Genomic DNA, 15,226 nt, shown 5'->3' with positions numbered 1-15,226 from the left:
CAACCACAACTCCATATCCATATAGCCTAATCCCTACCTTTGACTCCTGGAGAGTCTGAACTAGCTCCTCGTTGTCAAGTATATTCCCCTTAGAGGTAAAGAGAAGCTTAAGAATGCGGTCTTCAATATCTTTCAGCTGGCTGCGGTCAGCGTTGATGCGCACAATCAGCTCGTTCCTCTGTTCCTCAAGATGCGGACTCTCAAGACGCACCACATCACTTAAAACAGATTGAAAAAAGATTGAATCAAGAGATTCCAGAGGTCATTATCAGAAAGGGGGGAAAGGATACATACAATTAGGATACATAAAATTATGTGCAGTATTTCTATCCATTTTTTAAAATGTAGATGGCTTTGTAAATGCTTGTTACTAGAGATAAACGAGACCACTTTTTTATGTCCGATACCGATTCCGATATCATAAATTTGGATATCTGCCGATACCAATATGAATCCGATATAGCGTTTTTTTTAATCAACAAAACTGTTTTTTAAATAAATATCTTGCTGCATTTTATATAAGTTCATACTCAAGTTTTAAAAAACAAGACACTAAAACTATTCTGTTATACTTGTATGCAAAAAATACACTGCACCCAAAATATTTTATAGTTCAGCAACACTGATCAATCTAATAAATTTAAACCTGCACCATCCTTCCTATTCTGGTATTTTAAAGAGTCCTTAGCAGAAATATTAAACAACCTAACTAATAGGGTTGCCAACTCCTAACATAAATCTCCCAGAACCACCCCCCGCCCTCCACCTTGATGCTTAATCGATGTAATCAACTTTAATTTAATGCACCTGTAAAACAAATGCATAAGTTCATAACTTCCCTTCAACTCATTCATGTCACCTAAAAGGTAAACCTGTTTCTCCATCACCTGCTCAGCTCTGATCATTCAGTAAGGACATCTCCTGGTTTCATCTACAAGTTTCCCTCTCACCACATATCCAAACCGACATCATGACCAGCAGCTTTTACAGCTGTGGCTCCAGCAAACATCAACTGATACTAGAAAGTAATATTAAATAAATTCTAACAACAGCTAATTAAGCTTAAACGTGCTGCTGTTGTTTATCCACTGGTCTCCTCTCTCTGGCACAAAGTGGGCGATAAACAAACAAGAAAGGCAGGATTTGCGACAGAAAAGCCGACCAGCTGATCATTGACCAGTTTCATGTTTGAAGTAGCAACAGGAAGGGGAATGAGAGAAGAAGAATCAGCTTTGCAGCAAGAACAGAATAACTCTAGCTTTGTGTCTTTTTTCCATTCTAGCTTAAGTACGAGACAAATCGCTTTCGATGGCCAGTCCAGCTGTGGCTCCATATATCAGTTGTTAAGCTTAACGTGGAAATACTATGCAAACATTCAGGGATGAACTTACGCACTTGCTTTACTTCTCTGGGATAGTTTTCGCCGAGATAACATGCCGCGGTTTGGAAGCATGTAGCGAGGCTCCACATGCTCCACCAGACCGCCGACAGTTCCTGCAGACAACAGCTGCTCTATCACGTAACACATACTGCTCCGATGCGCCGAGCTGGGTTACGCCAAGTAGCGCGTTTGTGAGATGATTTTGTGATACTTCGGATCGGATTACATTTTTTATTTCTCTCCGATATCCGATCCAGTAATTTAGGTCAGTATCGGACCATCGGTATCGGTCCATCTCTACTTGTTACATAGTTGAAATGCAATAGCTTTTTTCATGTGTGTGCATGTATTTACCTGAGAAGTTGGTCTTCTAAGCCAGATTTAGTGACAGTGAAGTTGATAATTGTAACTTTGATGCAAACCTTAAAAGGTGGAAACAGAAACTCATTAAATCACAATGAAACCTTGAACTACTTTGCTGGTCTCAATGATCGTCTTTGTGGTTTTAATTCAGGATTCTTTGGAGTCCATGTCTCTCTTTTATAATGTCTGTGATGTATGCATGCACTGTTGGCTTGAACTAATGAGACAGTACATGACTGCATTTAGTGTGAGCCCATTCTCACACTAAATGCCCTGGGGCAGACTGTAGCCACATTCTGCCCCAGGGCAGCTGTGGCTACAACTGCAGCTGCCTCCACCAGTGTGTGAATGTGAGAGTGAATGAATAGTGGAATTGTAAAGCGCTTTGGGTGCCTAGGAAAGCGCTATATAAATGCAATCCATTATTATTATTATTCTCCTAGACTGTTCAGCTATAGGGTTTTGCTGGTTGACATATGACTGCGTCTCTTTACAGTATCTTCTTTTGTACACATATAGTATAAGTAGGTTTGAGTAGGTGTGCTGCTGTCCTTACCTCTGGCAGGTAATGTGGGTTGGCCATCTTTGTGGTCATATAGAACCTAAAATTTTTGTCATAGTCAATATCTGAGTCTCCCAGTCGGATCATTGTTCGGCCGCCAGCCACAAACGTCTGCTTCAACAAGACGGGCTCCAGTGCTGGATCCAGGGTCTCCTTTAACTATACACCCACAAAATACCCAAACAGAGCCATTCACAGTACACATGCTTTTCTTAACTCTTTTATAATGATATCCTGGGACAACGCAAAATTAAAAACACTATTTAATAACAATCTGTCCAATAAAGGTCTTCAACTTATTTAATGTCGCCCAGTGTTAGCCCACCTTAAAAAATACACAATTACAATACAACATTTGACCACAAATTGTCTTTTTTATGATTAAGTCTGTTTTACTGTCACATGAGTGGTGCAATCCTACCTCCTCTAGCAGTACAGGGACACCCATGCTTATGGCATTCTCTAGGGTACGAAGGAAGCCAGAGTCCGTTAGCTTGATCACCTTTAGACCATGTTTAGCCTCCTTGGAGCGGATCCATCGGTTGGCCTGAGAATGAAAGAAATATCCTTAATCCCTAATGTGATGAAGATGACTTCTTTAAAAAAATTTGTAAGAACGAATTTAAACTTATTTATCCTTGTTATGCAGCTGTATACCACTATTTTCAAAATCAAAATTAGTTTTAAAATTAAGGTTCTCGTGTAATAAATGTGTGAAATGAATATTAATGACTTGGGATTATACAGATAATTGAGAAGTTAAAGTGTTAAAAAAAATAACCCATTTCATTCATAAAGTAATCAGTGTTGGAATTATCGGCACTACATGGATGCTGCTGGAAACTTGTTTCTAGTTCACCTGATCCTGTGGGTCGATCATAAGAGGCCACCGGTGGCCCTCAGTCACCAGGATGCCATTCTCTGTAGAAACAGTGTCACGAGGCAAACCTTCTGCATTCCACTGGCGGATGACATATTGATCACCAAGAATGTTAATCAGGCTAAAAGTGGAACTGATTGGGATGTTCAGGTTCTGGCACTGCGTTATCCACTGGTCAATTAGCTGGTGAGAGGGAAACAGAGCGCACACAAGCACAACAACTCAGGTTGTATCCTCCAGAGTTTCTACTGTTTTCCTCATTTCATCCCTTATTATTACATGTTATTTCCTGTCTTATAATAAAAACAAACAAGGTGTAAGGCCATTACGATAGTGGGGATTGCGTGTGACTGAGCACAATAGCAGTAATGAGAAAACTGGGCCCAGCTTTTGTTTGTCTTATGTAGTGTCCTATTTTCTACTGATTTTCAAAAATTAGACTAAACTCATACTAAAGGCACAAGCTGCTAATTCTTTGTTAGAGCAGCCTGTAAAACCTTAAAAAGCACAGAATAAACCTGTACCTACCAGCTGTCTATAGTGGGAAGTAAATGCACCATAATATGCCACACAAGCAGCTGCAACGAAGACATTTCCCACAACATTGATGATCTCTTGCTCAAACAGGGCTACACTTTCTTCCCAGCGTACTTGTTCGTCACCAAGAGCGAACGTTAGCTTCCCTGCCCTGATCAGACGGGCCTGTGTCAGAGCCATCGTATTAACTTTGATGAAAAAGAAAGAGAAAGAATTTTAGCAAGCCAAAGACAGCAAGGTACATCAAACATTTAATAAAAGACAGATGGTAGAACTTATTTCACAGAGTATATTTTATGTTGTACTTTTTGGCACAACTCTCACCCAAATCTTCTTTCTCATTCATGCTGCTATCAAACTGCTCCTGCAGGACTTTGATCTGGTTCTCCACCTCCTGAAGCTTCTTCTGCTTCTCTTTTAGGGTTGCCATGGTCACATCCAGCTCTTCCTGCACAAATGAGTAAGCACAGATGAAGAGGGAAATGGTAGGGTAATATCATACAGGAATCATTAAAGCAATATTTGGAAGTACTGTACGTGTTGGTCTGGTTTTTATTTCTCATCATTAAGTTTAGTGCACATATGCCAAACCCACATCAGACTTAGTGCTGTAACGTACTCTGGCCAAAATCTTGACTGCTCCTTAAAGCAATAAGCTGCATAGCTCTAGCTACAGTACTACAAGCCCATAGAAATCCAGCAATGCGTTTGTCTTGAAAATAAGAGTCTCCTGCCTTAAATTTTCTAAAATTCCCCAATAATCTGAAACAGCGAGTGGAATAAAACACTAATGAGAGAGCTGAAGACCACCACCAACACTTGGCTTTGCAGTGACCCATCTTAGACTGGGTAGCTTACAAACTTCCATTATGTAAACTGTGATTCATGATCCACTAGTGAACAGCGTCAAACTGATCATCTCCTTCTTTAGACCTCATCATTCTATCACGATCTGGTGCATTGGTAATATGTCTGCTAAAGACACTAAGTTGCTTTGTGCTTATATATAGCAGGTAACACAGATGACACTAACTCTTTCTTATGTTTATGAAGAAGAAATAATGTTTAGATCAACATTTTACTTAAATGTCAGCAGTCATAGTCCCACAAATGCAGATATTTTTTGTCCTGGTTTAGTGTAACACTATTAACAAACCAAAAAAACCCAAAATATTACAAACTATTTCATATCTAAATTATATTTTCCCCCTTAACCTGTATGATGTGGCTAAAATTAACACAACTCTGATAGATAATGTTAAAACCCTAAATCAGGGCTCCCACAGGACAAATCTGTTTTTTTTTTTTACAGGTTGAATCCTTATAATTACTTTGAAACACTTAATAATTTACATTTGAATAAGCCTGTAAGAACATACTTTTCCTTAGTGAGGTAAACCTAGAGCATGAATTTATTTCAGCTTCAGCTAACAATGACGGCACACCAACAATGCACTCTGTAACTGACCTGTGCCTTGGCCAGTTTTTCTCTCTTGGGGCCAACCTCTTTGAAGACTCTCGAGTACAGATCCATAGCTCTGACCCACATGCACATGGACCTGCACGCCCTTGATACCTTTTCCACCTAACAAGAGCGACACAATAAGAAATTAGGCCAAGCAAAAACATACTGAAACATTTCAGAATTTCTGATAGGTTATACTATCTGAAAACCACATGTTTAGTCATAATAATACAGTAAGAAGTTGTTATTTTCACTGGCTCTGTTTGTACGTTGACATTTTTTAATCTGCCAAAATATCCAAACTGACCTTTTCAGGCATGAAATTAGGGTCATTGATGTATTTTTGTAGTTTCAGCAGGATCCTAGGTTTGATATTGTCCTTGTCATATTCTGTCAGACGCCTGAGAAAGTTGGGATCGCCCAGTAATTGCTTGGCACTTAGCCAGTCTGGTCTGTTAGGAGAGAAGAAAGTTAGTGAGACACTGTTAACAAATAAGGACTAAAGAAATGTCACGGTTGCTCGATACATTAGACCGTGACATTAGTTGATCTTTTCAAAGTACTGAAAATTCTTTGGGCAGAACAGCAAGTTTCAAAATCCTAAAGAGGATATGATATTGTGAAGATTTAATTCAGATCAACAATGCAGTAGATTAGTGAATGGTGAAATCTTCAAGTTATCTCTGTTTAATGTTAAATGCAAAATACATAAGATTGAAAAAATAGTCCCGGTGAAGTGAAGGAGTGATAAAGTTATTACATTATTGTGTTTCTATTATTGTCATTATAAAGAATTGCACTTTTAGAAACCATCACCAGTGCAGGATGGATACCTAATAAAAGTATATCATGTTAAGAAGCTATTTATTTATCTATTATTTTTTTTAAAGAAAATAGTGCACACTCACTTGCAATCAAGCAAGATGCAGACAGACTCCATGACAGTCATCACTAGGGCTGGGGGTTTAGTGAACACCTTGATCTCAGAGATGTCAGCCTTGTCAAGAGATCTGAGGGCCTGGTTGGCACTCTCTAAAGCTGGCAGAGCCTGATCTAAGTCCCTCTGTGCGTCGTCTGCAATGGCCTGGGTTTCTTCAGCCTTAACTCGGGCCAGTGCCTCATCTTCTTTTACTACTTTACGTACCTGTGACAAGGAGAATTATTTTAGTTATGCTCATGAAGTAATGACAAAGAGTTACCATGATTTATAATTGAAATATAGGCAACATCAGACAGGTTTTTGAAAGTTTTGTGATAAAACACAGACAGACCTCATCAGCCTTCTCTTGATCTACAGCCAATTTCTCCATGAGGGCATCAACATCAGTAGATTTTTGTTTGAGGACTGGCTCCAGAGCAGAAAGGTCCACCTTCATTTTGTCTACAAGCTCATTGGTCTCCAGCAGCTTAGTGACACCATTCTTTACACGATCCCTGGCCTATACAGTAACACACGCATAAATAATTATCATGTTTGATATAATCAACATAACAACTCATGATGCATTACCGTCACAGTAAAAATAAAACTGACTATTAGCACTCACCACCAGCTAATGTATCTAGCTGCTATTTTTCCTACACAATATCAGGTAACAATTCATCATCAACAACATATGTGAAAAATTGCCCATTATTGTGTTGACATACCAGAACTAACTGCTGTCTCTTGTTGCCAAGCATGCTGAGGTAGAGGTTGATAAGCTCTAGATAGGAGGTAGGTGTGGTGTAGTACCGGCGTCTCAGCTCTAAGTAGAAGCGCTCAGCCATTTCAGTGACACTAACGTGTATCTCGACACACATCGCAGAGATGTTCTGTTTTAGCTTCTCATTGCCAAAGTCCACATTCTGGAAAAAGGCCTCAGAGACAGAGAGCAGCGCCTCCCGGGGCCACTGAGCACCAGAACGAACAGCGAAAGAGAGAAAAGTGACATAAAGTTAGCAGCGAGGACAACAATTTGAAGCTTTGACCTTTAGCTCCTGTCAACTGAACAGTTATTCAGCAGAGCGCCAGCAGATGGACATAAAACATTTATTTAAAAACAGAAATTGTAAAAAGTTTTTTTTAAACTAATAAGTTCAAAAGAAGTTTTAAAAAATATAGAAACTACAACTTCCATGACGATGATGAAACAATTTTTTTTCTATAAAAAGGGACATGAATAGGATTACCTTAAAGCTATAGATTATGAAAAAGAATTCAATCTAAAGGGACGGTGGTGTTATAAAAAAGGGTTATATTAGAAATATTTTACATGAACAAGAGTGATTCCATAGACAAGGGTAGTGACGTATATACTGAGTGATTCATATATATCAGAGAAACAGAGTTATATCAGCATACCTGCACAAACCAGTCAATAGTGCAGCAGTTAACCAGTGAAGGAAACATGCGACATCGGGACCTGAAAGCATCGCCCACAGGGCTCATGCACAGCACAATGTGTAGTTTTTCTTGTACACGGGAGATGAAAAACTGGAACACCTGAATGCACCATCACAGACACGTAAAAAAGACACACACACATAGAAGATCACAACAGGCAAATAGCATCAGCTCTCATGTGTTCTTTCCTTTTGCCTGGGACACTGATTTTAACTGTCTGCTTTTATACAGTCTGTGGAAATTTTAGCCCATAGTGGGAATCTCAGATGCTTTGCTAGGTGTTTATTATCTTCTTTAAACAACTCACAAAGGTCAGGCTTCATCATACTTCTCTTATATCAGAAATTAATGTTTAATTTCATTTTGTTTATCTTGTTGCAGATCTATGTACTGTTGCTGAAAACACTAAGTGTGTTAGGTGTCGGCTGTGTGCGGCACCCAAGGTGCAGACTCCGGAGACAGAACTTAACCAAAACAGCTTTAATGCTAAACGCAAACATAACATAACTGGAAAAACTCAAAAATAAACTAACACCAGCGGATTGACAAAACACACAGCAAAGTAACCGGTAGATCACGACACGGACACAGAGAAACACAGGGCTTAAATACACAGAGGGAGCAATCAGGGAATGAATAACAGGAGGGAAACACAGCTGGGGCAAATCAGGCCTAACGAGACAAGGGGAAGCAACACCAGACACATTAACATCAGACATGGACTTTCAAAGTAAAACAGGAAACACATAACACAGACTGAACAAAGACACAGACTCGCACGCACTGCAACAGAGGGAACAGAGACGTGGGACCAGGGCAGACACAAACACTGACTGGACACGGGGATATAGCCACTAAGGACACACAGAGATGCGAACTAGACAAGGGGATACAGCTGACAGGGGAGACAGAGCAGCTAGAGAAGACAGAGACATAAACTATAAGACAGAACTCAAAGAAACCAAAGACTAGAAAGTATAAATAATATCATAAACTCAAAACCCCTGGGTCAACGACCCAGGCATCCTAACAAAGTGATTATATCTGGTAGTTAAAGAATGATTTCCTACATTTAAGAAAAGCCACTCGATTAGAAAACAACACTTTTCAGGATATGAACATTCATGACTCCACGTTCTTCCCACTTTCTAATTTGTTAAAATTTTGGGTAGTATCCGAAAACAAAGTTCTGTGTCGAGATTGTATTTGTTAATTTTTGTTGACTGTAACTTTATCCTAACTTTCACAGAAATTTTTAATTCATTTATTTTCTCACAAATAAAGTAGATATACTTGACACTGTATTTAATCTTTACTGCTTAAATGACACATGTTTTCTACACTTTATGTATTTACATAAGTACCGTACATACCTCATCCCTGTTCTCTTCACTGATTCCAGCCTCTCTGGCTTTAGGGCGGGTAGCAGCAAGTACTTGTTCTAGCTCGTCTTTTTCAAAAAGGTTAGGCACCTCACCAGAGTTTAGCATGTTGTTTATATCCTCTAAAAATTCTTCTACTACAATCTACAACAGATTTAATAGTTAAACACAGTAAGTACACAGAAACTTAAATACTGTAAGTACTTTTGTTGCAATCTTTTTGCAATACCTGAGTATCTGTAAAGAGGAACACCATATCTTTGCCCTCCACACCAGCCATCTTGTAGAGCCTCCTCAAGTCTTCATGGAAGCTGTCATAGTTGTACCCTCTGCTCAATTCAATCTCAAAGCAGCGGTACCCACACATGTGGGCTGCCAAGCGAGTGAGTGACTGCTTGCCTGTACCTCCCACCCCGACTAACAAGGCATTGCCTCGCTCCTGGCGAATCATACGAGCAATCCTAAAAAATAATAAGATTATTTCATTCCATATGGCACATGCATCGTGTCATTTAGAAAATGTACTGCAAGCTATAATCAGATCAAATCACTTGATATGACACTACCTTTAAAAAAAATCAGAAGATGTGCAGTTAAATTTTATTACTGATGTTAAAATAAGAGTGCCTGCATTTTACTTATGTGGAAGGTATGTCTACTAATTAGACATGCAAGTAATTATTATTATGGATAAATGATCCTTACAGTCCATATCACAGTCATTGCATGTTCTATTTTAAAAACCAATAAAACACAATCACTCGTATTGCTACTGTCATGATCCTGGGTCCTTTTGACCCAGCGTTTTGTGTTTTCTCTTCGCGATTTTGGTTCTGTTCTTCCTCTGGTTAGTGTTTACTCTGTTCTGCCCGTGTGTTCCTGTATCTAGTCCGCGTTTCTTAGTTTGTGTCCTTTCATGTGTAAGTTCCTGTTTTATTGTGAAGGTCTGTGTCTTATGTGAGTGTTTTCAGTTTGCCTCCCTAGTCTCGTCATGTTAATTACTCCCAGCTGTGTTCCCACCTGTATGTAATCCCCCTGTGTTCTCTGAGTGTATTTAAGTTGTGTCTTCTGTCATAGTAGTTGCTGGTTCGTCTGTGTTGTTTCCCCTCGCTCTCCCTGTATGTATTTCTCCGGACCTCCCTGCATCCTCATTCTGGTTTGTCTTATTAGTTTACCCAGCTTAGGTTTCCGGTTTCATGTTTTGTCGCCATCGCTGTTTGTACTCACACCCCTGTAAATAAACACTCATCTGCACCAGAGCTGCCGCATTTTGGGTCCTATTTCATATTCCACACGGCTTGCCCCGGCAAACCGTGACAGCTACTGCCTTTGGGTGACTCAGTTTGTCCCAACTACAGCTAAAATAAATCAACTACCTGTTAAGAAACTATAACTATAAGTTAAATTCACTCACCTGGAGACATGTTCAATGGCATCCTGGAAGAAAACCAGCTTGATCTCCTTGGAGAAGGTCATGTTGTAATCATCAAGATAGTCCTGAAGTACAGTCTGGATCTTATTCATGTCTGTCAGGTCTTCATACAGGCGATCTTCTTTTTCTGCATGCATCTATGTGGATGATTAGGTGGACACAGAACAAAACTGCAAATCAGTAAATAATGTACAGTATTTTTGTGTCGACCTGTAAATAAGTTGCTTGGAGGAAAACCTGACCTTGATGAAGTCCCCAAATATTATGGGATGAGACACAAAATGTGAAGACTCTAAGTGGATGTCAAAATATCGCCCTGGCAAAAAAGAGAGAGGTCTATCTTAAACCCATAAAGCCAAAATATAGATTTTGAGCTGATAACAATTAACTGAGCATTCAGAAAATAAAGTCAGAGGCTGGACTGTGAGAGTTCTTACTGGCCATCTCACAGATGATGGTGTTGAAGTAGATCTTATCTTGGGTGTTGATGAGTCGGTCATGAAATACACGCTGGCATTCATGGCAGAAAAGGCGAAAGATCTGGGTCTTGTCTCTTACTTGACTTGGCTCACACTGCAGTATGCCTGGTAATCAACAGAGAGAATCTATATACTCACAACAAGCTTGAAAATCAATATTTGGTAAAACTATCTTTATTCTTCAACACAGTCTGAACCCTTAGGTAAGCTTTCTTGCAGTTTTTGAAAGTAGTCTTCAGGAATAGTTCTTCAGGTTTGTTGAAGACATTCAAAGCTCTTATTTATAGCTTGACTTCCTCTTGTTCTATTCCCTGTATAGATGATCCCACACTACTTCAATAATGTCAAGGTACAAACTCTGAGGAATCCAGTTCTTGTGTAATTTAGCAAACCTTAACTATTTCTCCCTCTCTTAAAACGGAATTGTATTTGAGACCCACCCTTCCAACGAGACCACTTCTGATAAAAACTGTGTGGGTGTTGCTCTGAAATGCATCTCTCAGGTCCTGTGTCAGGACTTTCCTGCATATTTTTTCTATTTCTTAAGGACATTTAGATACTATATAGGCACAAGCATTCTCCACTGCAACCACTGAACATCCAAGGTATGGACATTGAGGCTGTGGACAGCTACAGGTACCTTGGTGTTCATCTGAACAATAGACTGGACTGGACTCATAACTCAGACGCCCTCTACAGGAAAGGGCAGAGCAGGCTGTATCTGCTGCGGAGACTCAGGTCGTTTGGAGTGGAGGGCCCACTCCTGAAGACCTTCTATGACTCTGTTGTGGCTTCTGCTATCTTTTATGGCGTGGTCTGCTGGGGCGGCAGCATCTCTGCTGGGGACAGGAAGAGACTGAACAGGGTGATCCGAAGGGCCAGCTCTGTTCTAGGATGCCCTCTGGACCCAGTGGAGGTGGTGAGTGACAGGAGAACGGCGGCTAAGCTGTCATCCCTGATGGACAACATCTCCCACCCCATGCAGCAGACTGTGACAGCACTGAGCAGCTCCTTCAGTGGGAGACTGCGGCACCCACGGTGTGGGACGGAGAGATTTCGCAGGTCTTTCCTCCCCACTGCTGTCATACTCCACAACAAAGACTTTAACTGATCAAGCACACACATCCATACATATGCAATAATACTAAGTGCAATAATCCTTTCTGTCATCGTTGTATTTTTACTCAGTTGTATATAGTATTTGTATTTGTATTCTATTTTTATCTTATTGTATATTTATTTTATTTTATTCTACTGTGTATTTTATTTTATTCTATTCTGTACAGTTGTGTACTGTATTTATTCTTATTGTATTCTAATTTTTGCCTCATAACTTTTTGCACTGTCCACTTCCTGCTGTGACAAAACAAATTTCCCACGTGTGGGACTAATAAAGGTTATCTTATCTTATCTTATCTTATCTTATCTTATATCTGAAGTAGGTTGTTCTTTTGTGCTCTACTTGTCCTGTTTCCCCAGATTATTTAAGGGCACACCATCCTGAGATAGGTCAAATTCGGTTAATAATCTGCGACTCACCTTGTCATTGTAAAAGTAAAATTTTATGATGGTCAAGTTGTGTTATTTTTGGCATTTCTCATAGATTCAAGAGATGGCAACAAATTATGAGTTTTTGCAACAGGCTGCTAGTAACAAAGTGCCCGAAGATACAATCTGAAATTGGTTCTTTGTGAAGTTTGTTATGTGTAGACTTATGCTGGTTCAGCTCTTCAGTTAGGGGCGTTTTTCCTGCTTGAATGGTTCACAGGTCAGTGTTAAGCCACTTAACAAACCAAGAAAATAATTCTCTGAAAATAGTCAGATACAAGGACTGGATTGCCAATGAATGAAAAAGCAGCCAAAGACCAAAGGAATACTCACCTTGGACACACTTGGAGAGGTCCCGGAGATTAAAAACATAGTGGGACTTGGCCGGGGTGGGCAGCAGATCCACACTTAAACAGTTATAAATCTCCACAGCTGCATCCACAATCTGTCCGGCACAGTCCTTCACTGCCTGGGAAAACTCACTGAGGAAACCGTTCAGTATAGCCTGGAAGGAGGTTGGGTATGAAAAGTGGTTGTAACACAAATGAGAGGGCATGAAGAGGGGTATACTGAAAATTACATATACTGGCGGAGCAGGAAATGGAAAAATTAAAACATTTAAAGTAAGCGCAACATCTCATAGAGAGAAGTTCATGGACATAACACATACAGACTACTCAATAAAGATTCTTAATCTGTCAAGATTAACTTGAAATAATAATAAATAAGCACGGACATGATATATTTTGAACTGTAAACACTACTCCCTAAAATGTAATTCTGTGTGTGTGTGTGTGTGTGTGTGTGTGTGTGTGTGTGTCAGTATTTTGGAGGACTCCTGACTTTGAAGATCTGTTTGAGGCTGGTGTCCGAGGGTGTTGGCAGGCACAACATGCTGAAGTGGCGAATAAATCTGGGGGACACAGGATTTCGCCCCCCTCCTGGAGGAGCACATGCTGCTGTAATGGTCATTTCCTGAGAAGAAAAAGACAGAATAAAGGGACTACTAAACAGCGGATAAAACGCTAGTATGTTACTTTTTCCTGACATGTCACCATTGACAATAAAATGTTCCATTTAAGAAGAGGGGTTCCTTGTGTGGGGCATTTAAGGACAGTACAGAAATGTTCTAAAATCAGTTGTGCCTGTGTGTATATGTGTGTTTGTATAGCACAAGTTAAGGTAGTAAACATTCTATGGATGATGCACTGATCAGAGACCACTTTTAATTTCGTTGTACCTGCGACGATGACAATAAATACTCACTCAAATGAGCAATCCTATTTATCCATATTGTATATTCTGTATCTATACATGTGTATATGTGTATATATGGTGTATTTATGCTTATATCCTTACTCTCATTCCCCTTAATGTATCTGTAACATGCAACTTCTTTCGGTGCTTTGCTACTGGAAACGGAATTTCCCGGAGGAACCCACCCGAGGGATTAATAAAGTTTCATCTAATCTAATCTAATCTAAAGACATTCTGATTCTGATTCTTATTCTATAAATGGCGAATAAAAAAGCTAACAAATAGCCCACAAGATGACTGGGTTTCCTACATAAAAGGATTTAGTATTCATTAAAAACACCAAACAGAACAAATGAGGTTTTTAACTGTGCTCAAAAACTGAACACGGGGAAAACATCCACAGTAGTTCAGACTAGAATGATTTTGTCTTTACTTTAGGCAATATTTATGGGAACGTAGAATGTACAGACACTAAAAACAAAAGGTTAAGACTTATGAGCAATTAACTTATAGCTAGTCTAGAACAGCTGTGCTAGTGGAACTGTCCTACCCTTGTTTTAGATACGTGCTTGTACTTATAGGAAACATGCCCCATAATCTTTCTAAAATCTGAAAATTTGAAAATGCTCCTTCTTGTGGTTTTGTTTTTAAACTGCTTGGAAAAGTCTAAAATAGATAACCTCAACTGCAACCATAGTCTCACATATGCACACGCACATTTATATTTTAATGTCTCATTACAGTGTAGCTCATCTTATTTGCATACCTGGATCTCCTTCCAGAAGAACTTGTTTCTGTCATAAAACCCAGAAAAGTCCTGGAACTGACGCAGGAGTTCTATAGGAGGCTGAGATCCATAACTGTCCAGCTTAGGCATATTCAAGTCATCCACAAAGACCACCAACTTCTTGTTTCCTGGAGGACCTACATGGAGAGAAAAATAATAAATATTCAAGAAGAAAAAAGTAAATGTGTAAGCACTATTGGATGAATGGCCAGGCAGTAGATGTGTAGATGAATAGTGGAAGCAACTGTTAAACTAATGGAAAGGAAGCGACTCTATGGTTGTGTTAAGCAGCTCCAGAACAATTTGTGAATGTGCTGAAGAAAGGCCTCTTAATGTGTTATCTGTAAGTTAGACCCTGAAGACATGTCATTGACAAGCATGGACCTATAATTCAAACAATAAGATGGTAGCTTTTGTCTGAAAAACTTCATCAGTTGGAGTTTCTCAAAGGATTTCCTTTCAGCTACATTGCTGTCCAGATGGTGCAAACAATTGTAACAAATGCATATGACAGTCTGACACAACATGTATGGTTCTTGGGTTTGCTTTTATGTTGTCATTGCCAAACTTGCTCTTTTACCTAAAATGTTCTTTCTCTTTTTCTCCAGTTTGGACTCAATGATCTCCTGTGTACGGGCAGAGGAGGTCTGAGCAGAGAAGTTGATGAAGACAGGAAGATATCCTGCACTTTCCTGGATCCTGTTAAGAAGGCCCCGGGCCACCACAGTCTGCAAGAACATGTTCATCAATTACTTTTCACATATAAA

General features: G+C 39.6%; 1 protein-coding gene across 1 annotated transcript in view; it reads right to left on the bottom strand.

Moving 5' to 3' along the window:
* Positions 1-15,226, bottom strand: part of dnah6 (dynein, axonemal, heavy chain 6) — a 61,436-nt gene that overhangs the window by 19,069 nt on the left and 27,141 nt on the right. The window contains exons 44-65 of the mRNA XM_085278041.1: positions 15,040-15,187; positions 14,439-14,596; positions 13,259-13,390; positions 12,749-12,920; positions 10,826-10,972; positions 10,631-10,704; positions 10,371-10,525; positions 9,186-9,417; positions 8,948-9,100; positions 7,533-7,673; positions 6,839-7,081; positions 6,460-6,627; positions 6,097-6,332; positions 5,496-5,640; positions 5,192-5,308; positions 4,048-4,171; positions 3,715-3,911; positions 3,166-3,369; positions 2,728-2,853; positions 2,301-2,465; positions 1,736-1,803; positions 38-218 (exon numbers count right to left, since the gene is read on the bottom strand). Of these exons, the coding sequence (XP_085134167.1) occupies positions 38-218; positions 1,736-1,803; positions 2,301-2,465; positions 2,728-2,853; positions 3,166-3,369; positions 3,715-3,911; positions 4,048-4,171; positions 5,192-5,308; positions 5,496-5,640; positions 6,097-6,332; positions 6,460-6,627; positions 6,839-7,081; positions 7,533-7,673; positions 8,948-9,100; positions 9,186-9,417; positions 10,371-10,525; positions 10,631-10,704; positions 10,826-10,972; positions 12,749-12,920; positions 13,259-13,390; positions 14,439-14,596; positions 15,040-15,187 (3,486 nt within the window). The remainder of the gene's footprint in view (positions 1-37; positions 219-1,735; positions 1,804-2,300; positions 2,466-2,727; positions 2,854-3,165; positions 3,370-3,714; positions 3,912-4,047; positions 4,172-5,191; positions 5,309-5,495; positions 5,641-6,096; positions 6,333-6,459; positions 6,628-6,838; positions 7,082-7,532; positions 7,674-8,947; positions 9,101-9,185; positions 9,418-10,370; positions 10,526-10,630; positions 10,705-10,825; positions 10,973-12,748; positions 12,921-13,258; positions 13,391-14,438; positions 14,597-15,039; positions 15,188-15,226) is intronic.

Source organism: Mchenga conophoros, linkage group LG6 (genome assembly GCF_057382185.1).
Source record: "Mchenga conophoros isolate Kocher_MC1m ecotype Shallow Benthic linkage group LG6, M_conophoros_male_GT1.1, whole genome shotgun sequence".
NCBI lineage: Eukaryota > Metazoa > Chordata > Actinopteri > Cichliformes > Cichlidae > Mchenga > Mchenga conophoros.
Note: the sequence above shows the minus strand (reverse complement) of the source record. Positions and strands in the feature narration are given on the sequence as shown.